The sequence below is a fragment of the Paroedura picta genome, chromosome 7 (genome assembly GCF_049243985.1).
Source record: "Paroedura picta isolate Pp20150507F chromosome 7, Ppicta_v3.0, whole genome shotgun sequence".
In the NCBI taxonomy this organism is placed as follows: domain Eukaryota; kingdom Metazoa; phylum Chordata; class Lepidosauria; order Squamata; family Gekkonidae; genus Paroedura; species Paroedura picta.
Genome location: NC_135375.1, coordinates 110,755,776 through 110,778,747, shown reverse-complemented (window position 1 = coordinate 110,778,747; position 22,972 = coordinate 110,755,776). Strand labels below are relative to the sequence as shown.

At 47.1% G+C, this 22,972-nt stretch overlaps 2 protein-coding genes across 5 annotated transcripts in view; one reads left to right on the top strand and one right to left on the bottom strand.

Annotated features, from left to right (window-relative positions):
- Window positions 1-22,972, top strand: part of RPS24 (ribosomal protein S24) — a 324,293-nt gene that overhangs the window by 201,820 nt on the left and 99,501 nt on the right. The gene's annotated exons all lie outside the window — the stretch shown is intronic.
- The window catches only part of DLG5 (discs large MAGUK scaffold protein 5), a 124,392-nt gene that overhangs the window by 75,049 nt on the left and 26,371 nt on the right, over window positions 1-22,972 (bottom strand). For all 4 annotated transcript variants that reach the window (XM_077345946.1, XM_077345948.1, XM_077345947.1 and 1 more), the window contains exons 2-4: window positions 15,175-15,243; window positions 10,165-10,333; window positions 2,140-2,283 (exon numbers count right to left, since the gene is read on the bottom strand). In XM_077345946.1, the coding sequence (XP_077202061.1) occupies window positions 2,140-2,283; window positions 10,165-10,333; window positions 15,175-15,243 (382 nt within the window). The remainder of the gene's footprint in view (window positions 1-2,139; window positions 2,284-10,164; window positions 10,334-15,174; window positions 15,244-22,972) is intronic.

Below are 22,972 nucleotides of genomic sequence, written 5' to 3'. Positions count from 1 at the left end.
CAGACTAAACTGAATTAAATTGGAGGGTGGAGGGGGGCAAACAGAGCTGTTCAAGTTGTACCAGTGACAGCAAACAGAAAAGGAAGACCAAAAGAAAAGAAAAGAAAATGGCACTGTGCCTTTGGGGATGTAAAAGGCAGCAATTAGTCAAATGTCTCTCTAGTATGCACAGGCCTCTTAGAAAGCAGAGAACAGAATTAATCCCTTTTTAACGTTGAGAAACCCCTGAAATAGTCTTCAGGCATCGAAAAACCCTAGAAGTGGCATACGGTCATGCAGAATATGGTTGGGAAGCAGAGCTGTGGACACGCCCACATGGGGCCCCTCCCCTTCCCACCCCCTCCAGGCCCATCATTGGCCACTGGGGAGCGTGTGAACATGACTGTATATGGGAGCCTTTCTCAACTTTTTATCTTTAAGAAACCCCAGAAATGGCACAATCAGGCAGAATATGGTTGGGAAGCATAGCCAGGTACTTGCCCATCTGGGGTCCTTCCCCTTCCTACCCCGTCCAGGCCCATCATTGGCCATTTTGGGAGGGGGGTCAAGATGACCATACATGGTCCTATCACCTGATAAATGTTTGACAAGTTTTAAAAATATGTAGTGGAGGCTCTCACCACTCTTTCCTAGATTATTAGTATTTATTAAGGAGTTTTATTATATTAAGGAGTTTTCGCTCTTCCATTATTGATGTGAATTCCTATTCTAACACAGTTTTGTGCTGTAAGTTTGCTTCGAGTTCTTACCCAGACAATGAGACAGATAGGCTAAAGGTATATCCTGTGCAAGCACCGAGTCATGTCTGACCCTTGGGGTGATGCCCTCCAGCGTTTTCATGGCAGACTCAATACGGGGTGGTTTGCCAGTGCCTTCCCCAGTCATTACCGTTTACCCCCCAGCAAGCTGGGTACTCATTTGACCGACCTTGGAAGGATGGAAGGCTGAGTCAACCTTGAGCCGGCTGCTGGGATCGAACTCCCAGCCTCATGGGCAGAGCTTTCAGACTGCATGTCTGCTGCCTTACCACTCTGCACCACAAGAGGCTATTAAATGGATAAATAAAACCTTTAAAGGGTTGGTGGGGAGCTGCCTTCTCCCTGCTCAATAGGCAACTTTGGTGCTTTCCCTGGAGAGAAAGAACTGCTACTCATCTCAGGTCCCTGACAAATTACAAGAGTGGATTTTGGTGTGTGGTCAGTATGCTGGCGACTGCATGGAAATTATTATTCAACTTAATTCCCAACACTTCCGAGTGAAGTCTGCTGAAGGCAGTCTGCAAATAATAAGCTGCACTCAGATCCAATCAACCTTTTGTATGGGACTAGAAAGCAATAAAGGAAAGGGATGTTCGCTTTGAGACCTAATTGCTCTTAGGGGAATCCTCATTAATGTTGCCATTTCCTTCTAGTGCCTCCAATCTCGACTAACTGAGGCCTTTGAAAGTTATTTGCGGGGGGAGAATTGCATCCTTCACGTTCAGACAGGACAAAGTCACAGAATAGTCAGTCACCAGCTCAAACTAAGATAGGGCGACCAGATTGTCCCACTTTTGGAGGGACATCTGGGGGTACCTGGCAAATTGTACTTTAATTTTAAAAATATATATATTACAATACTATTTTTGTGTTCTATGAACTTTTTGTTGCTCCATATAGACCAAATTTTTAATCAAGAACCCCCCCCCGATGAATGGTGCCCCGCTTTACCAATGTTAAAATCTGTTCACCTTAAACTAAGCTGATGCTCTCTCTCTCCCTATCCTTGCAAAGATTAAAAATCTAATCCTTAATCTGCTTCCCCAAAGCTTTTAACTCTGACCCTCTATCAATGTTTCAAGTCATGACGTAAATGTGTCCGCTGGAGACAAGGACAGAACAGCTGTTATGTAACGGCTGTCAAGATAGATGGGCACCCACTGAATGTGTTTTATGGTCCAAGGGAAAACCCATAAGGCAGGGGTAGTCAAACTGCGGCCCTCCAGATGTCCATGGACTACAATTCCCAGGAGCCCCTGCCAGCATTCGCTGGCAGGGGCTCCTGGGAATTGTAGTCCATGGACATCTGGAGGGCCGCAGTTTGACTACCCCTGCCATAAGGCATCTTCAAATTGCACTTGTGTCTGTTGCATTTACTTACTGATAAAAATCAGCCTCCTTGGCCGCCTCTTCACATCGCTTCAGCGTCTTGGTGTGCTGGTTCTGGAGAGACTGCAGGTCCGACATGGCCTTCATACACTGCACCTTCAACCTTTCGTAATCATGGTTTGGTTTGGGGCTCGGCCTGCCAAGAAGGAACACTTTTCAGGGTCAGATGGCATAACAAGGCCGCAACGTGGACGCAAAACAACGTTACAAAAGTTTTATAACTATTATAATGTACATAAAATGGCTACAAGCAGCAAGTAGGAATAGCTTTAAGGCATCTTACAGGGCAGTGACAAAACAAGAGATGCACTGAACCAGTCCGTTTAAAGGTGAATTTGGCCAATTGAGCAATTCAGGCTTCCACAACATGGTGCCCACTGGTGACACGGCAACTGCCAACATGTCCCTTGGCACCTGCCAAGCCGTTGATTGTGAGGCACGGAGTATTACTGGCTTGTTACTCATTCAAATGCAAGGGATTACCCCTGGATGATTAGAAGAGGTGTTAAAAACTGAGGATCTCCTTAGTCAGCATGTTGTTCCAATCTCTATTTCAGGCTTCCCTTCTTTCCAGCAGGTGTGACAGGTGGGGTATTGTTTGGCTCCACCTCCTGCAGAAGCTATTTTAGGTTTGGCTCCACCTCCCACGGGAGCAGTTTCTGGGGCGGTGCTCACCACCAACTCTCAAGATTTCCAACAAGCCCACACATGCAAAAAGACTGGGGACTCCTGAGCCAACTCACTGAATGCCATTGATACATCAGTGCTTAACTTGTGTGCGGGTGTATGTTGGAAAGAGCATCTATGGGCATCCAGCACAACTGGCAATGTTTCTGAGGAGGCAGGCTGTTACACATACAAAAATCTTGAACAAATGCACAAACTGGTCTTGCAAACATTCTATAGCAAAAACTTGAGCAAAACTAGTCCCCGAGCAAAATTACATATGAAGCAACCCGAAAACTTATCATGATATGAACCAGCTGACAAACTAAAGTTCGCCACATATTTTGGCTGGCTCGGGTTCATGAAGCAAAGTTTGCGAACTGGAGAACTTCCATGAACTTTCGTGAATTTTGAAGCAATTTGTGGCAGCTGGTGAAGAGCAGCTCAGCTGCTTGGTTTAAATGGCTTGGCTATTTAAACCACTTTTTCCTCCCCATGAAAAGCAGCAGAAAGCAAGGGGTGAACTGGCTGGGAACCACTTAACCCCCTGCTCTCTGCTCCCTGCAGAAAGCAGTGTTTTAAGCAAATGTCTGGTGGGCCCAGATGTTGGTTTAGGTGGACCCCTGCTTTCTGCTTCCCATTGCTTTTCGCAGAGTTTGGTTGGGTTTAAATCAGTGGGAACAGTGGGAAGCCTGAAACCATTTAAGCCCCTTCTTTCTCCTTCCCACAAAAACCAACAGAGAGCAGAGAGCAGGGGGTTAAACTTCAAATGGATCACAAATTCTAATGAAACAATTCAGTTCAGCCTCAAACCATGAACCAAACTGCAAAAAATGCTTTTTGTGCCCATCCCTAATCCTGATTCTTGTTTCCACTGCAGCAGAATGGGCATGTTCCTGTTCCTCCTCCACCCCACTGTCAGGCACCAAACAAGGAAGGCCAGCAGTACAAAGAGCAGACCCGCCCCAGATCCCAGAAGGCAATCAGAAATAGGGCTGCAGGCAAATCCCCAACAGCTACAAGCAAGGAGTAATCCAGGCCAAGGGGGATTGGACAACTTTGGAAATGGAGCTCCAATGGACCAGAGGGCTGCCAATGAAAGCACATTTTAAGAGGAAACACAAGGCAGCCAGCTTTTTCAACTAAAAATGATCACCTCCATTTAAAATTAACAGATGTAAGCAACTTTCAGCAGACAGTCAGGAAAGGTCCTATATGAATCAGATAGTTAAAGCATCCAATGAATTCAATTATCAAGAATAGCGACAGCAGGTGCTTCTGCATGCATTGAACGATGCACTTCCAGTCCACTTTGCAACTGGATTTTTACTGTGCGGAATGGCAAAATCCACTTGCACAAGAAGGTGCACTGGAGGGTCTGTGTTAGTGGCGATACAGGAACACTCCAGGGCCCACACACTGTCGACAAGAAACACAGCGGGCCAAAGCAGCTCAGTGGCTGAGAGACCATGGTGGTGAACCAAGAATTAGAAATCAGCAGGAGAGGTGGGAAAGGTTAAGCTCAGGGTCACCATTTTCTGGGTTATCAAAGGAAAAAGGGGGCCCATGTCAACTAACCAGAGCGCTGGTGAGGCAATTAAGGTACAGTTACCATTTTATGAGTCTTCTGTGGCACAGAGTGGAAAGGCAGCAGACATGCAGTCTGAAAGCTCTGCCCATGAGGCTGGGAGTTCAATCCCAGCAGCCAGCTCAAGGTTGACTCAGCCTTCCATTCTTCCGAGGTTGGTAAAATGAGTACCCAGCTTGCTGGGGGGTAAACGGTAATGACTGGGGAAGGCACTGGCAAACCACCCCGTATTGAGTCTGCCATGAAAACGCTAGAGGGCGTCACACCAAGGGTCAGACATGACCCGGTGCTTGCACCGGGGATACCTTTACCTTTACCATTTTGTGGCTGATTTCTAGTGCATTTTACCATTGGGGTTCTTTATTTGTTTGTTTTATTATTCTTAATAATAATAATTATTGCATGAAGTGTCCAAAGTAAGTGAGCTTTAGCTGCAATATCTTGCCTTCTAGTGACATAGTTGGTTTGCTCCTCTCTAAAACTATCTTGTTGGTAACTTTGGCTGTCCATGGTATTCACAGCATTCGTCTCCAACACCGTAATTCGAAAGCATCTATTCTCCAAACATAACCCAACACAAAAGGCAGCTAAATCCCTCCTCCCACCCACAGCCATTCCCCAGGGGGGTTCGCTCAATGGTAGCCTGAAGGGGACCCAGAGATCTTAGTCCCGGCCTCAACCAAAGCCCTGGTGGAAGAGCTCTGTTTTACAGGCCTTGTGGAACTCTGACATTAACTAAACAATAAGCTGCACCTCCCTGTAATGTAACAGAAGATGCAAGCAGACAGTTCCAGAAATGATGCCTGGTTCAGAACACAGCAGAACACACAACTGTTCTCAAACAGTTACACTGGCTATTGGTCTGTTTCCAAATTCAATGCAAGGTGCTGGTTATGACCTTGAAAGCCATTCAAGAGCTGGGACCCATGAGATTTAAAAGGCCATCCTCCTTCCATAGATGTCCCTGTGCACCAGCTATCATCAACACGCAGCCGTTGGGGGGGCTAACCCACTGTTGAGGGTAGCCTGTCTGACATTAACTAGAACATCGACGGGCTTCTTCTGTCATGGAGCTCCCTGAAGCGATCAGGGCCCTGTCTGAACTCCCCAAATTCCGCAGGGCCTGCAAAAAGGAGCTCCTCCACCAGGCATTTGCCTGAGACCGACAACAGGCCCTCCCTCAGACATCCCCTCCATGGCCTGAACCAGTCTGTCCTCTCTAAGGGCCTTAGCTAAGTTCCTGTTCCTGTTATATTGTTGTTTAAGATCACTGGAGTTGTGTTATTTAGATTACTGTTGTTGTTGTATTTGTTTATGTTATCTATTAATTCCTCCCATGTTGTATGTAAACCTCCCTGAGACATATGGAAGGGCAGTATAGAAATCAAATAAATAAATATGTCTCCAGCTCTGTAGAATGGGGTCCCAGGAGAGGGAGGGGGGGTTGAATGGCAATCATCTTGCAGGGGGGAGGTAGGGATTTGGGGCTTGGCATTCTTCACCCCCTCACAGTGCCAATTTCAGAGCTAGAAACTGAGTGAGCAGAGGGGGCAAACAAGAGTACTTGGACTTGCACTGCACAGCTGATAGATGGGGCCCCCGCAGCACACAATCAGCTTTGAAACAGCAGTGGGGCCCCCTGGGACACCATAATGTCCGGTTGTGCAGAGAGATAGAAAGAGGGGGAGAGAGAAGCTGCTTCCGCCAACAAGAATGCCATGATGGAGAGGCTGCAGGTGTAGCTGTCATTGAATACAATCAGCCCAGCCTTGCCTGTTTCTGTTTACAGGGAGGCCTGTCTTACGTAGCATGATGCCCAGATTCACCCCAAGGAAGTGAGGAAGTCTGTTCTCAGCTCCAGCCCTACCTAAAAATGGCAGGAGCAGACAGGGATTACTGAGGTAAGGTATGTGAAGTGCTCTGAGCACCCTGCAGCAATGCAAAAAAATGATTATGATTTCTGGTTAACATGCACCACCCTGCAAGCTAACATTTGTCTGCCTTGTTTACTATTTGGTTATAAGGAGAAGTCAATTTAGAAGCACGTCGTCCTCCCTTCAAGTTTAATTCCCAAGCATGGAGAGCCATTTGTTTCTGACAAGTAACAAATTCAAATCAGTGGAACTTCCCCACAGACAGACAGACAGACAGACAGACAAGATCTAGCCTACTGATTTTAGTTACAGTTTCAGAGGGAAGCCATGAGCACCCACAGCAGAAGATCCACATCCAAGTCCAGTCGCTTCTTAGAAGACCAGCGGGAGATGAGTGTTCAAGAGTCAATGCTCCCTTTGTCAGGTACAGTTCATATCTGAGGAAGGGAGCATTGCCTCTTGAAAGTTCACAACCAAAAAATCTTGTTAGTCTTTAAGGCGCTGCTGAGCATCACGGCTGTGATGATTTATCTCAACTAGCAAACATCGGTGAAGGAAAATCTCTTTATTGAAAATACAATGAACTCAGCATCTTGAAATCCTTGCTAAAACTAAGACACTTTGGACCCTTATCAAACCTTTCCTCCAGCATCTCCCCACCCACCCCCGAGAAAACCTCCAGCACAAACGGGATGATCGATGGCCACACACAAAAGGGGGTAGGGGTGGTGGTGGGAGGTGGAAGCCACGTACCAGATTGCCCCAAAGAAACAAAAATTAAAAGAATAAACTTTAAATCCAAAAAAATTGGACTTACGGATCGTGTTGCTCTCCAAGAACAAAAAACGCATCCTGCTGCTAGGGCAGGGCCGAAAAACCTGAGGCTCACTGGGACAAGCCCCTCTCCAGTAGGGATTGCAAAGCTGCTTGTCCCTGCCATCCAGGGGAGGAGCTGAGTCCCAGGCATGAGACTGCCCTGCCAGAGGACCACTGGAGAAACTGGAACTGGTGCAGAATGCAGCAGCTCAACTGCTGACGGAAGTCTCTGGCTGGATCCACATTACGTCTTGAAAGATGTGCACTGGCTACCAAGCCCAAATTCAAAGTGCTGATGTTAATATAAAAAAACGTATTCAGTTCCACAGGGCCTGTAAGACAGAGCTCTTCCGCCAGGCTTTTGGTTGAGGCCAGGCCGAGAGAAGATCTTGTCCCTCCTCTGATACTTCCTATCTGTAACATCAGCCTTGAGGATTTGGCAGACGGGGCGGCAGGTGCGTGGGGGTCAAAGGTCTGGGGGCTGAAGTTTTTATATATTTTCTTTCCTTTTTTATATGTTTCATGCATGTTGCTAGCCTCCGCGAGACAGCAGTCCAGGAGTGGTGGCCTACAAGTATAATTAATACCATAAAAGAATCTTTACACCGCCCGTGGCGCCGCGGGCGCCACGGACTAAATAAAACAGTAAGCCCTTGGAAGGCGGGCTGTGTCCGGGATGAGGAAGGGTGCCGATTGGCCCCTTCCCGCGGACAGACTATCGGAGGGACCAATCGGCAGGCGCTTCGCGCCTGCCGATTGGTGCCTCCGATTCCTTGCCGGAGCAACTGCGAACCGCGGATAGCGCGGCTCGCAGTTGCTCCTTGGCCGGCGGCCTGACGCCTCGGGAGGCGCGAAGCGCCTCCCGAGGCGTCAGGCCGCCGCCTACGGAGTCCCCGCCAGTCCCCGGGAAACGGCCATGGGAAGAAACTTGTGAGGGGATCCAGAGGCGTTGGGGGGGGGGCTTCGCCGAAGAGGTTCCCTGCAGCACGGCACCGGCCCCCGCTCCCGCTCCCGCCGCGCCTTCCTCCGCCAGCCCCAGAGGAAGCTTCCCCACACACGCACAGCCAACGCGCCCAGCCGTTCCCCCCTTTCGCTCCTTCTTTCTTACCTGTTTGCCTCCCCAGCAAGCGGCGGCGGCGGCGAGAGCAGCCCTGCCTTGGCCGGGCCATAACGCTGTGGCTCCCACGCTCCTGCTATTCATAGTCCGCCGCTTGCAGCCACCTCCGGCCGAGTGCGAGAGAGGAGCTGCGAGCAGCGAGCAGCCGCCACGGGCAAAGACGCTGCCGAAGCCCCCCTGCCGCTGCGCCGGGTCCAATTTGGCCGGCTTGCTGCAGCTGCCCCCGCCGCGCACAAGCCAGAAGCACAAAGCAATTCGCGCGCCCCGCCCTCAGCGCCACCTCCTTCCAGCCCAGTCTCCTCCTCCTCCGCCCCACAATGCATGCGGCTGCCGGGGACTCCCGTCCCTTATTAACAGTGGTCCCCAACCTTTATTAGGCTGGGGACCGGCAGGCCATCGGGCCGCGCCCGCGAATCGGGCCGCGCCCGTGAGCCGCGCCCGCGAATCGGGCCGCACCAGCGAGCCACGCCTGCACGGCTGCAGCCCGGCCCTGACGGCACCCACGACGGGACCGCTTCGTGGCCGAGGATGCCCTGCCGCCGCCGCCCGCCCTCAACAACGGATCCTGTAAGGTTACCTCCCTTACTGCCTGCTGCCCTGTCCTTCCCATTCTAGCGCCCATTGTATTTGGGTTACAATGGGCTCTTTTCCTAGTAAATAAATAAAAGCCCTAAATGGTTTGAGCCCTGATTACTTGAAAGAGAGCCTTCTTACATAGAGAGCTGCCCAAACACTGAGATCGCAAGGAGAGAGCCTTCTTGATCTCTCAGAAGCAAAAGTAACAGTGACATGAGGAAGGGCCTTTTCTGTGGTGGCTCCCAGCCAAGCGCTCAAGGTTGACTCAGCCTTCCATCCTTCCGAGGTCGGTAAATTGAGTACCCAGTTTGCTGGGGGGGGGGGTAAATGGTAATGACTGGGGAAGGCACTGGCAAACCACCCCGTATTGAGTCTGCCATGAAAACGCTGGAGGGTGTCACCCCAAGGGTCAGACATGACTCAGTGCTTGCACAGGGGATACCTTTACCTTTAGGCACATAAATTATATGGTTTTCAGGGCCAGCTGAAAACACATCTATTCACCAAGGCCTTTGAAATCTAGTGTCCTCTGTATGATGTCCTGCCAGGGAGGGTGATATGTTTTTAAATATCTTATGCATTTTAGATTATTTTCTTCTGCATTTGTGACCCACCCTGGCATGAAGTAAAGTTGACGGTCTGAGATATAAATCCCTTTATTAAAAATAAATAAATAAATACATTTTGAGAAGAGTTTTGTCCTTACTAGGATTTTTGCTGGAACTGCAGATTCTGGCAGGACTGGAATAATTTCCAGCCAGCCACCCAGAGTGTCGGAAAAGTTCTCAGCCTGCCTGAATAAAAAACCCAGCATCTCCCTGGAAGGGCAGGGATCACCACCGACTCATTTCGCCCAGTTCTTTGTGTTTGTTTTAAGAACTGTATTTACAGGTTTATTGCTGCATTACTGGTTTACAATGTTTTGCCACCCATTTTGGGTCCCACGCTGATGTGGCTAAAGGCAGAGGAAAAGACCTACCTAAATACAGTTAGATTCAAGTCCAAGAGCACCTGACAGACCAATACAATTCTTCAGGAGTCCTGACTCTCAAAAATGTATACCCAGAAAATTGTGTTCTACTGCAGACTGACATGACTGTCCTCTGAACCGAGCTGAAATAAATTTGCCACTGCAGGCTGGGCAATGGGAATTTCCTGTAGAATTCTTCCTGTGCCCAAGTCTCTTAACTTTTTTTTTTTTTGGGGGGGGGGGGGACAGGCTGCAAGATGCACATCTACTAAACAGGAAGGGCTTTGTCATGTTTTTCAAATTAAGTTCACAAAAGGAGGGTGAGGTGATTTGCAAAAGCCCAGGCCCAAGGAAGCCATGCTGATGAAGGCCATTCCGCAAAAGAAACTTAACATGTTTTTTTCTTGTACCTGCAATCATCGAAGGTGGAACCAGGAGAGGAAAGTGCCAGGCGCTTCCGCAATTCGTCCCGTTCGCGGGTCACCTGGCGAAGCTGAAACAACACCGTTTCCAGCTTCTCGTTCATCTGCCTCACGTCTACGACTACAGGTGGAGGTGATGAAGTTTTGCCAGTGGTACCTGTGCAAAAATACAAGTTAACAAAAAAGAATCGTAAAGGCTCCAGAAAACTTTTAAACTGTTTCTTTTCCAGTGGAGTTGGCGGCATGAATGAGCTATCAAATTGTAGGGTTCGCACTTGCACACTTATGGGAGGAGACTTCCAAGGAATGGCAGACCTGCCACCCACCCATTCTTGGCTAACTGGTGGGCGAAAACTGAGGCCCAAGGGGGAGGGGCTGGACCTCTGGTCTGCTGGAGCTGGCTTGGCTAAACAGCACTGTTACTCTGCTTGCACAAATGTAAGACTAGGTTTTTCCCATGCCTTCAAGCTAAAAAAGAGGATGTGGATATCGTCTTGCATTCACATCATAATTACAGCTATTGTCAAAAAGCTTGGAGAGCTGACCAGGGAACCTACAGGCCAGTGAGTCTGACCTCAACTGCAGGGAAGATAATGGAGCATATTTTAAACGGGACGATCTGCAAACATCTGAAGGACAACCTGATGATCCAGGGATGTCAGCAGGGATTTGTCTTCAGCAGAAGGGGCAGGCTTACTAGATTGTAGAAACTCAGTTGATGTTGTTTAACTGGTCTAAATTGAGTGCTATAACTAGACCAAAATAGTAGCTTGGCAACCCAATGGTTCCACTAAAGCACGGAAATGCTGCCTTGGTCTGGTGCTACAGCACTCAACTAAGAATGATTTTTTAAAAGATGTTCTAGAAAGACCACATGGTGGAAAAGAGCAAGGAAAAAAGGGGACGCCATTGGAAGCGCCGCAGGGAGGCGAGGGGCACCACTGGAAACACTGCAGGCATTTTAAAGGTGAAAACGGGAGAAAGCAATTCCCCTCAAAATGGCTCAATCCCACTTTGCAAACGGAGGGCAAGCAGCAGCAGCCAGCTGCTAAAGCAGATTACAAAGGGATTACAAATGGGTGAAAGGAAATGAGAGGAAGCAGAGAACAGGAATAAATGGGCGCTTCTCACAACGGGAGGAGTGAGCCCACACAGCCGCCCACCCCAAGGTGCCATTTCCCCATGGGGAGTGGGGGAGAGAAAGTGGGTAAAATCTACAATCCTTGCAGAAGCAGATTGCTCAATCCAAACCAAGGTCAGCATTTCTCCAAATCTTACTGCACATCCACCCACCCATCTTTAGATACTCTGGGGAAATGGGGAAAGGAAACGGATTCCCTAATAATGCACCCCTCCTCGTGTTTTCATGGGTCACACAAGCAGTATAAACCCACGTGAGCTGGGAGAGACAGTGTAATCAAGGGCAAAGTGCAACAAAGCAAAGAATGTACCATAATCTTGCACCAAAGCAAGGAAATTATCATCGTCCCTGGAGGTTTTGCACAGACATAACGACTCGGCTACTCTCAAATGCATCAGGACCAGCTTCTCCAACAGTTGCCAATCTTATGGATCTGACAGTGCCAAATGCTCCCCCATATTTGGCCCAAGCTCTTGCAGAACTCCTTCCTGCTAATCATCAGGGGCCCAAATGTTTCAAGAAAGCATCAAGTACTAGGCAGTGGCTTTATCTCTCAGATTATACTCAGGGCTACAGCTGAAAAGCAGGGTGGCAATCCAGGAGTGAAAAACCAGGACCTTGTACAGTGAACATGCCCTTTGCAAGCTTCTTGACAAGGCTGGTTTGTCCTTCATGTCCTGAAGCCACCAATAGAGCAGGAACCCACGATGAGAAGACTTCCGTCTGAATATCGGATTTTCCCATCCAAAGGAAGGAAACACAAATGTTGTGAGCTCATCTTCCCATAACAAGGTTCCTCTCCCAACGGCGGTTTCACTCCGTGGCAGTACAGGAGATCTTAATCAGTAAAAAAGGCAATCCTGATGTCATCTAGGGTGACTCCTGGCTCAGCACAACAATTATACAGGTGAGAAGATGACACTAATAAAAGGAAGTGTCTAGTTATGGGCAATTATTTTGTTTCCAACCGGGTGTGGTGAGAAAGAACACAGAAGGAAAACAGGGCTAGGCCTTAATGCACTTGCTGGGACCCAGAAATGTTTTTAAATGAAGATCTCAGCTGAGACCAGATGGGAGACTCCTGGGGCAAGCAGAAAGCTGAAAATCCATGGGGAAGAAGAAGCTGTTTGCAAAGACAAGATATTTTGGAGAGTGACCCCCCCCCCCCATTCTCTCTGCCAAGTGGAGGGAGTATATTCAACCAGCTCTCCCAACTGCACCGGCTCCAGACGGTGCACTGAATAAGGTTCAAGGTGTTGGTTCTTACCTTTAAAGCCCTAAATGATCTGAGACCATCATACCTGCGGGACTGCCTCCCCCTCTATGCTACTCAGAGAAGTCCACAATCAAGAATACAAAACCTGCTCAAGATCCCTGACCCCAGAGAAATTAAACTGGCCTCAACTGGAGGCGGGGCCATTTCAGCTCTGACACGGGCCTGGTGGAATGTTTTTCCAGGTGAGATTAGGGGCCTGCAGAGTTTTAAATAGTTCCACGGGGCCTGTAGGACAAGACTGGGCCTATGGTTGAAGCCTACCACCAATAGCTGGCCTCCCCATGAACACAACAAATATACAGTTATGGAAAGGTGACCATCTATATGCCATGAAATGAACAACTGCAGCACTCTATCCCCTGACGCTCCTAGGATTTTAGATGTTTTAGGTTTTTCAATTTTAAAATTCAACTACATTTTAATTGTAGCTGTCGTAAGCCGCCCTGAGCCTCTGGGGAAAGGTGGTATATACATTAGATATATGAAATAAATAAGTACGCTGTTGTGTGGCATTTCAAACAGCATTCGTTCAAGGGGTTAATAAAAAGCCATCTAACCCAGAGGTAGTCAACCTGTGGTCCTCCAGATGTTCATGAACTACAATTCCCATGAGCCCCTGCCAGGAAATGGATGCAAGTCCAATGCAGCAAGCCTTCAGAGAAAAGGGTCAGTACTATAATGCATTTTGTATCTCCTTACCTGTATTGTTCTTTATGCCAATAAAGGCTTTTGTATCTCTCTTATAATGCATTCTACTGTCCTCCTTGTCACAGTGAGCAAGGTTGCTGGGGTTTATCACATCTAACCCCCCCCCAAAAAAAAAACAGCTGGCTCTACCAGACTATGCCTACAATAGCCACTGTGTGTAGATGGAAAATGGTTCCTCAGGATTAGCCCTCAAAGTTGTATGAAGCACACCGTTCTGCACACCAGATCTGAAATTTTCACCCAAAGTCAGCTTCAGGGCGTTGACACATAACAGCAAAAGCCTGTCATCCAGCAAATCGGTGTTCAAAAAGCCTTGGCTGAAAATCCAGCACCTGAAGGCCTGGAATTCTGTGCTAAACCATCTCATACCTGTCATCTTGCGCTACCTGAACTGTCTCACCAATATTAAATTTACCAGTTGAAGAATCCTACCACATTGCTGTTAACACGGGGGGGGGGGGGGTGACAGGAAAAGTATCCAGGACAAATAAGCAAAAACTCCACTTAATGCTAAATGACATAACCCTTCACGTACACAAGTGGTGTATTTTTAAGGACAAAGAATCCATATTTAATGTGAAAGCTGTTAAGGGTTATGTTTGGTATTTGAAGCAAGATATCAGATATTTTAGAATGGTAAATTAAACATAAGACAGGAGGGGTTTTCCTAAATTAAATGCTTCATCATTTTGTTTTTATTTTTCCTTTTTAGACATAAGAGCCCTGCTGAATCAGACCTGGGGTCCATCTAATCCAGCATCCTGTACCACACAGCAGTCAACCAGTTCTTTTGGATGGCCAACAACAGGGCACAGAGGCTAAGACCTTCCCCTAAAGTTGCCCCCTGGCACTGGGTTTCAGAGGTTTACCATCTCTAGTCACCGCAACTAGTAGCCTGCCACTGAGAGGCCTATCCTCCATGACAAATATAAAAGGTTTTGCTCCAGGATTCAAAGCATATCTAACAAGGAACATGTCTAAATGGAGAGAACCCTTGCCATGTTTCTCATCTGCCAGGAAAACCTTCAAGACAGCCATGACCACCCCTAATCCGTGTGACAGCCCCTAGTCTGGCTAATTTTTAGCCCACATTCTGACTTCATCTGTGACTCTGGCAAACCCCACTGGGCCTCAGCTTCACCCCACGAGACCTCATTGTGCCCTAGAAGAACCTCACTCCACTGTAGATTCTTACTGCAAGGAGACGTTGACTGGAGTCAGCTGTCCTTCAAGGACCTATTTGCTATTCGCATTCTCATTGAAGGCTGTTGCCTAGTAAGCTTCAGATGAAATGCAGAGCTGAAAAACACTACGTATCAGAATCTTTCCACCCCAGTTGTGGATGCATAGAGCAAATAAAATGACTGTATGGGAAGATGTGTGACTTATGATCATAGGAACTTTCCAAGCAGGGCACATCCAATGATTATGAAGGAGCTATGTATGCATTGTTCAATGAATTATAATAACCTGTTACACTTACATTTATTATTAGAATTGTTATGTTCTGTTGTGTTGTTTTGTGACTATGATTTAATACATATGATGTTCTATGTCTCCCATTACGTTCCATGTAAACCGCCCTGGGCCATTTGGGAGGGCGGTATAAAAATCTAAGAGAATGGATGGATGGATGGATGGATGGATGGATGGATGGATGGATGGATGGATGGATGGATGGATGGATGGATGGATGGATGGATGTTCAAAGAATGTTTGCTTTTTGTGATTCCAACAAGCCATTCTTACACAACTACACAGGAGTGAGTGAGTGAGTGAGTGAGTGAGTGAGTGAGTGAGTGAGTGAGTGAGTGAGTCAAGCTGCTCAAAGCAAACCCCCAAAACCACTCCACAAACCCAGAGCATCACTTACCGGTACTGCTTAAAGAACTGCTACTTTCCGAGTCTGATGGCATTATGGAGAGGACACTGTAAGTTGACCCTGGAATGAAGGATGGGAAAAATTAGCTGCTTGATTTCTGACTCGGTTCTCCAAGGACCAGCGTTTTCCAAACAGCCGTGGTAAGAGGAGACTCTTCCAACACCCCCATCTCCATCTCCTCTTCTGTGGCTCAGAATGCAATGGAATCCCAATACAGGCAAATGAAATAGCACAAGGACCCCCATCATGGTGCCTCTGGGTGCCAAGGGGCTCGCCAGCACCTTCCCTGGAGCCCATCAAGTGCTTTTAGAAAGTGGGAAGGCTGGACACAGCTTTTGTCAAGCAAGGCTTCTGACTGGATGTGCACATTAAAAGGGAGTCTGCTTAAACAGAGTTACTTCCTGAAAGGCTGAGGACTTGCTATTAGAGGTAGGTATAACCTCGCTCCCTGGCGTTTTCTGGTTGGCAGCCATTTTGTGGTTGTGCCTGCTACACTGCGTTGGAATCAGAGTTGTGCGCTTCGGCGCAGTTCAGCAGCCTTGGCGATCACCGAAACCCAAAGTGGCACAGAGGAGGCCAGTGCTATGGAGAGGAGGGGCAGTGGTGGTGCCAGCTGGCATGCCGCCACCACCCCTCCCCTCCATGCCACGGCACTGGCGACCTCGGGCTTCGGTGATTGCCAAGGCGGCCGAACTGTGCCGAAGTGCACAACCCTAGTTGGAATTCCAAAAGTGCCCACTGGCTCCAAAGTTCACATAAAGACAACTTTTCTATTGAAAGCAGAGTCACCCCAAAGAGGAAAGCATGCATCTGTTCTTTGTTCAGCTGCGATTTGTGCCAGGCACTGGTTTGGATAATTTTCCGAAACTCACTCCCCACCCCAAGGCTTCCGTTTCTTTTTAAAGCTCCAGAGCCCTGGGGTATGGAACCCCTGAGGTTGTCTGGCCCATCTGCAAAAAGAACCCTGCCCCTGTGGTAACCCCCAGGGTTGGCTTTAGCAAAGCATCTGCATTTCCTCTCTGGGTGCCTCCCTGACAATGTCTGTTTTCATTATTTATCTAACTTACTGTGCTGTCAAATACATCTCTTGCCAAAGCAAGAGATTAAATGAATATCAGATTTTTTTTAAAAAACCTATACCTTCAATAATAGAACAATTCAATTTGCATTTAACACCAAGACTTTGGTAAGAACATCTTGGGTATCACTAAACACTGAAGCAGAAGACTCTAGCCTTTTTGAGCCTGTGAATACTTTTCGAATTCTGGCACACTGTGGTGGGTGCAGACACAAAATGGCTGCTGCAGGAGGTGGAGCTGATCACAAAACGGGAGGGAGGGAGATGACGCTTATGTTTAATAGTAACTCTTCAACATTCCAGGCTTAACAAGGTGCCTTTTAAAAAGAATATATTGAGTGAAGATCCCTGTGTTATGGTTGCAGCTCTCCTGAAGCATGATTTCCCCCCCCAGCAAATCAGGTCTCCAACAGCCAATCAGAAGCCCTACTAGGCAAAATCCACATGTAGAAGAAGAAGTTGGCTTTTCTATGCCGATTTTCTCTATCAGAAGGTGTCTCAAGGCAACTTACAATCACCTTCCGTTTCTTCTTCCCACAACAGACCCCCTGTGAGGAAGGTGAGGCTGCTTGGTAAGAACAGCTCTATTAATGTTGTGACGAGCCCAAGGTCACTCAGCTGGCTGCATGTGGAGGAGCAGGGAAGCAAACCCGACTTGCCAGATTAGAAACCGCCACTCGTAACCTCTACACCAAGTTGGCTCTCCCGCCCACTTTCTGAAAACACTTGGCAGGCACCATTGTGCCCATGGCATCTTTGTTGGGGACCCCCAAGCGAAGGACATCTATAAAAGCCATCTTAGAGGGATGTTCACAAGGAGGCAATTCAGCAGCAGAGCCTTCAAAGACAGAGGTTCTGTGGCTCAAAAGAAAAGGACCCAGCAAGGAAGCTCAACTGCCCTACCTGGATGGGATGCAACTACTAGTAGCACAGTCAGCCAGGAACCTGGGCATGATCTTCAACACCTCCCTCTCCATGGAGGAACAGGTCATAAGTGTAGTGCTCTTCCACCTTCACCAAGCAAAGCTAAGCTACTAGTGCCCTACCTGGCCCCAGAAAACCTAGCCACAATGATCCAAGCGACGATCACCTCTAGGCTACATTTCTGCAACTATGCGGGCCTGTCCTTATCCCTGATCCAGAAGCTACAACTGGTACAGAATGCAGCAGCTAGGGTTCTCAAGGGAACGTTTGGGAGGGCCCACATCTGGCCCATCCTCCAACAGCTGCACTGGTTACCAGTCGAATACTGGATCAGGCTAAAGATTCTGGTAATCCCCTCCAAGGCTATACATGGTCTGGGACCTGAGTACCTCAGGGGCCGCCTCTTTGCCTAAGCTCCCCGAAGAGTGCTACACTCCACAAACACCAACAAGCTAGTGATCCCTGGCCCACTTGGTGGAATGAGCTCCCAGAAGAGATCAGGGCAATTCCACACAGAGCTTGTAAATTGGAGCTCCTCCACCAAGCCTTCAGTCAAGGACAATGAAAGTCACCAGAGGCCCCTCCCACCACCAACTGCACCCAACACAGACTAAGGCGACTCCTGATCGGAAAACACTCCTAGAAGAACTAAACTACAGTTGTACAGTTAAAAAAATAATAAATTAGTTGCAGAGTTGTAAAGTTTTAAAGATTCTACCGTTTAAATTGTTAAGTTCTGTTAAAAACGTTACAAGTTCATTTATTTTATTTATTTTATTTATCATACTTCTATACTTCATGACGCTCTCTTTGTATTGTTCCACAAATCTTTCATTGTAAATCGCTCTGAGCTGGAAGAGAGGATGGTATATAAATGTAAATAAATAAATAAATAAACTTTTATGGAGCGTTCCCTAAAGCAGGGTCCCCGACCTTTTTGAGCCTGCACGCACTTTTCAAAATCCTGCACTGCGTTGTAGGTGCAGCCACAAAATGGCTACTACAAGATGGCTGCCTCGGGAGGTGGAGTCAGCCACAAAATGACGGCTGCAGCTTACCTTCAGTCACACAGTGAAGGCCTTCTGATGGGGTGGCAGCTGCTGCCAAAGCAATGTTTTTCTCTTTTTAAAAAATCTGCACAGCCAATCAAAACTCCAGTGACCAATCAGAAGCCTGGATGGGCAAAAGCATCACTTGGCTCCACCCTCTTTCTAAAAATCACTAGGCAGGCACCAGGAAAGGAGTCAGCAAGCACCAGGGTACTCTCAGGTACCACCTTGGGTACCAGTGGACTAAGTTATTACCAGCTCTGCTGTCTGCTAACCTGCATGATGGCTGTGGGCAAATTCAGCCCAAAGGTTCCAACCCAGTCTCCACTATGACAAGACACCTGAAGTTCTACTGTGCAGGACATCTGGACTTTGGAAATGGGGATGTCCATCTCAGCTACAGCATGGATTGCTCCTTTGTCAAGATTAGAGCCCGCACCCTTGATGACACACATGCCAGAAGCTGATGAAATACATTATGCATGGCAAATATTTTGACTGACTCTCTGCTCGGTTAACAATTCTGAATGATAGTTATCATCTGGACATGCAGCATTAAAGCGAAGGAAGGCACAGCTAAAACCTGACACAGCAAGAACCATCACTGGCAGTAAAGAAGCACTGAGAACCGGGGTACATAAGCACAGGGCTTCTGTTTTCATATCCAAATGGCATATGAGGGCAAGGAATAATCTTTATACATGTTGACAGTTTGCTTGTACCACTCTGAAAAACAAGTTATCGTATTAGGTCTTGCAAAAAACAGGCAACAGAGGACAGCCTGACACATTAAATTACAATTAAATCCCCAAGGGTGCAAGTTGTCTTTATTCCAAGGTTAATTGATACACAGAGAGGGGGACAGGATCTTGCCCACTGGGCACACATCCAGCTGCCATGCTTTGCGCCTTCTATAGGGCCCATCCACATACAAGTTTACTCAAGTTCTCATCTATGGGTTCTTGTGTAAGCAGCTTCTCTCCATCTAGACCATGGGTAGTCAAACTGCGGCCCTCCAAATGTCCATGAACTACAGTTCCCATGAGCCCCTGCCAGCGTTTGCTGGCAGGGGCTCGTGGGAATTGTAGTCCATGGACATCTGGAGGGCCACAGTTTGACTACCCCTGATCTAGACTGACCAAAGATAGTCATCAGCCTGATGAAGTTGGAGTGGGGCCAATGGCTCCAATCCAGTCTCAGTTACTTCCAGGAGGATTCATTCATAAAAGTCGTTTGTACAGGCCTTCAGACATCATGTCAAACAATTCCCAGCAGCCCTATGTCAGAATACAAACCATAAGACCATATAACAAGAGTGGTACTATGTCCTGTCTTTTATTTCCCCCATACACTCAGCTTCTTAAATTCTTAAACATACACCAATCTCTGTGGATGCTGTGGCACCCTGGGGCATAGAGACAGAGCCATAATTATGGTCTGTTAACTCAACGACATCCATATCAAGCCTAGGTTAATCTTCCATAGACACAGTTCAGGCTCAGGTGAGCTATCATGCTACTGTGAAAGGAGTCCCAGTGATTGAAGAAGTCATCTACCCCCACGCGATGCATTTCGGAAGTTGAGGGTTAATCCTCCTCGCCTACTCAGTCAAGGATTTGCTCCTGACAACAAATTTTGCGCTCAATTTATCGAAACAGCCAATGCCACTTGCCTGGCCATGTGCTAGCAGAAGTTATTTTCTTCAAAGCTTTTTTTAAAGGGAGGGTCACATGTTACATAACACAATGTCTCAAAAACCATTTTGTTGTTTGGTGAATAATGTTTGAGCTGCCAAAGGCAAGAAAGGGAGAGGAAGGAAAATGTGCTCCTTTAAGCTCTAGGATTTTATATTTTTTTTGCCAACCTACACTGTCATGAATCCAAATGATAAAGTTGCAACACAAAATAAGCTGACATAATTTTACTAGAACAAGAACAAGCTCCTCCCAAGACTTTGGCAGTTTTCCGTCAGAGATCCCAAGTCACGAGTGAGTTGACACATGCGCACTCATTCAGTGACAATGTACAACAATTTCCATTTGCAAGACAAGCACTGCACAATCCAGTTTTTGCATCACCTCACTTCATGTTTCTTATTTCATCTCAGAGTTGGAAGGGATCACCAGTTTCATCTTGTCCAACTCCCTGCCAATGCAGGAACTGTAGATGTAATATCGCCAACAAATAGGTATCCAGTCACCTCTTTAACACCATTAATGATATAGAATTCATCACCTCATGGGGAAGATTAGGCCAATGTCAAACTCACTATCAGGAATTTCTTCCCCAAAGATAGATAAAGTACCCTCAGCTGTAGTTTATATCAATTTGTCCAAGTTCTGTTCTTCAAAACCAATAAAATATATTTGCTCCATCTTCTGCATGGTATCCCTGTAGGTACCAGAAAGTGGCCTTCATACCATCTCACAACTGTCTTCTCCAGTTCCATCAACCTCTCTTAATAAGACAAGTTCTCTAAACCCTTTACTTTGCCCTGAACTGAACTAGTTCCATGTTACTAACATCCTTCCTAAACTCTAGTACCTAAAACTAAACAAGACACTGCATGTGAAGTCTACAATGTACAGCAGCATCAATACCACATGTAACCCTGATCCTGCTAATGCAGCCTAAAATCACATTTTTTTTACTGCCACAACAGCTTATGGTCCACGAGAAGCACCAAATCCTTTACACAAGTGGTACTATTGAGCCAGGTTTCACCCATCCAATAGCTATATAACTGATTTCTATTACTCAAGTGCAATACTTTACACTTGTCCCTATTAAACTTAATCTCATTTGCCTGCCCGAATCCTCCATCTCTCACTCCAACTGTATCCTATTTCTGTCATCCAAGATATTAAATACTCCACCTTGTTTAGTATCCAATTCCAGCCCCTAGCTACACTAAGCCTTTTGATGGTGTCATGTGGCTCTTTGGGGTGATTATAAGGAAACCATGTTCCTGTAAAATTCCTGCAGTCATTTCTATGGATTTCCTTGCTGTTGTCTTGTGTTTTGCCTTTGTCAAGATGTCATCTAAGTAGGGATAGACATGGAGTCCCTTCTATCTTATATTCTCCACCAGGGCTACCGTAAGACTGGTAAATACTAGTGAGGCTGATGAGAGGCCAAAAGACAAGGCTCTGTACTGGAAATGGGATTTCTGGTGGAAGAATCAAAGGAAGTCTGGAATCCGGGTGCCTGACTGCCACTTTCAGTGGTACTGTCTCAGGGTGGTTCAACAAACCAATACTATTAACAAATCAAAATTAAAATACTAAAATAATTTAAAACCAAAATTATTATTGTCGCATCAGCAAGCAATAATGCCTCATAGCCAGTCAGATGTTAAGCTGGAGAAATCAAAGGGAAAAGGAGGGCAGAAGGGGCAGGAGGGAGGGCCAAGATTTGCATATAATGTTATTTATTATCCAGCCGGCCTCAACCACTGTCTGAGTAGAAGAGCTCCGGCTTGCAGGCTCTGCAGAACTCAGAGACTTCTCACAGGGCCCTGATCTCTCCTGGGAGCTCATTTCACCACGCAGGAGCCAGGGCCGAGAAGGTTGAAGCTAGGCAGATTTTCTTAGGGCCAGGAATTCTTAGCTGATTTGCAGTGCTTGATCAAAGAACTCTCTGGGAAACGCATTCAGAGAGGTAGTCCCTCAGATATGCAAGGCCAAGATGGTGTAAGGTCTTAAAGGTTCAGACCAAAACCTTGAATTGCATCCAGAATTATAGTTCCCCAACTAAGGTTATCCAAACTGGAGGGTTATCTATGGTCACTCAAGAAAGAAACCATGCAAAAATTTGCACAGCCCTACCTGAGGGAGCAAAGATATGATCTAACCAGGTTCGATGACACCCCACACAGACTGAAGGAGGAGCTATATTCACCTTTTCTCCTAATATTCATGTACTTCCCTCATATTGCAAGATTTTTCAAAAATTAAAGTGAGCAGTTCCAAGACGACATCTGCCAACCCCTTCAACACTTGATTGATTGATTGATTGATTGATTGATTGGATTTGTAGCCTGCCACTCCCAAAACAGCTCATGGAGGGTTAAAATCCCCCAGTAAAACCTGAGCTAAGACCAGCATACAATTAAAAAACTGATGGCCAATGTTAACTATCCTGGTCCCCCCAAACAGAACTATTTTGGGGGTGGAAGTTCGCCTGAAGAGGGGTCTCCAATCTTACTGTCTTGGCCTCAACTAAAGACCTGGTGGAAGAGCTCCGTCTTGCAGGCCCTAAAGAATTGTGATTGTTCCATCAGGGCCCTCAGCTCTGCTAGGGTTCATCCCACCAGGTCAAGGCCAGGACTGAAAAGGCCCTGTCCCAGGTCGAGACCAGGTGAACTTCTCTGGAGCTGGGGACCAGCAGTCAATTAGCTCCCACAGAGCGAAGCAGATAGCCTTGAAGGTTAGTACCAAAAGTTGAACCTATTCCGGGCTGCAACTGGTAACCCATGCAGCTGCTTCAGCACAGACTAGATGTGGAGCCTCCAAGGTGTACTAGTGAGGACCCTAGCCGCCACATTCTGCACCAGCTGCAATTTCTGGGTCAGAACTATCTCTACAAACTTAGTCCTCCTACAAAACTAATGATAATCTGTCATAGAAGATTTTATCGCATTCCTACGTCTGACTTGGTGATCTATAATAAAAACCCAGAACAATATCACCATCCCAACTGTCTCCTTTTATTCCCATCCAAACTCTTTCAACCAACT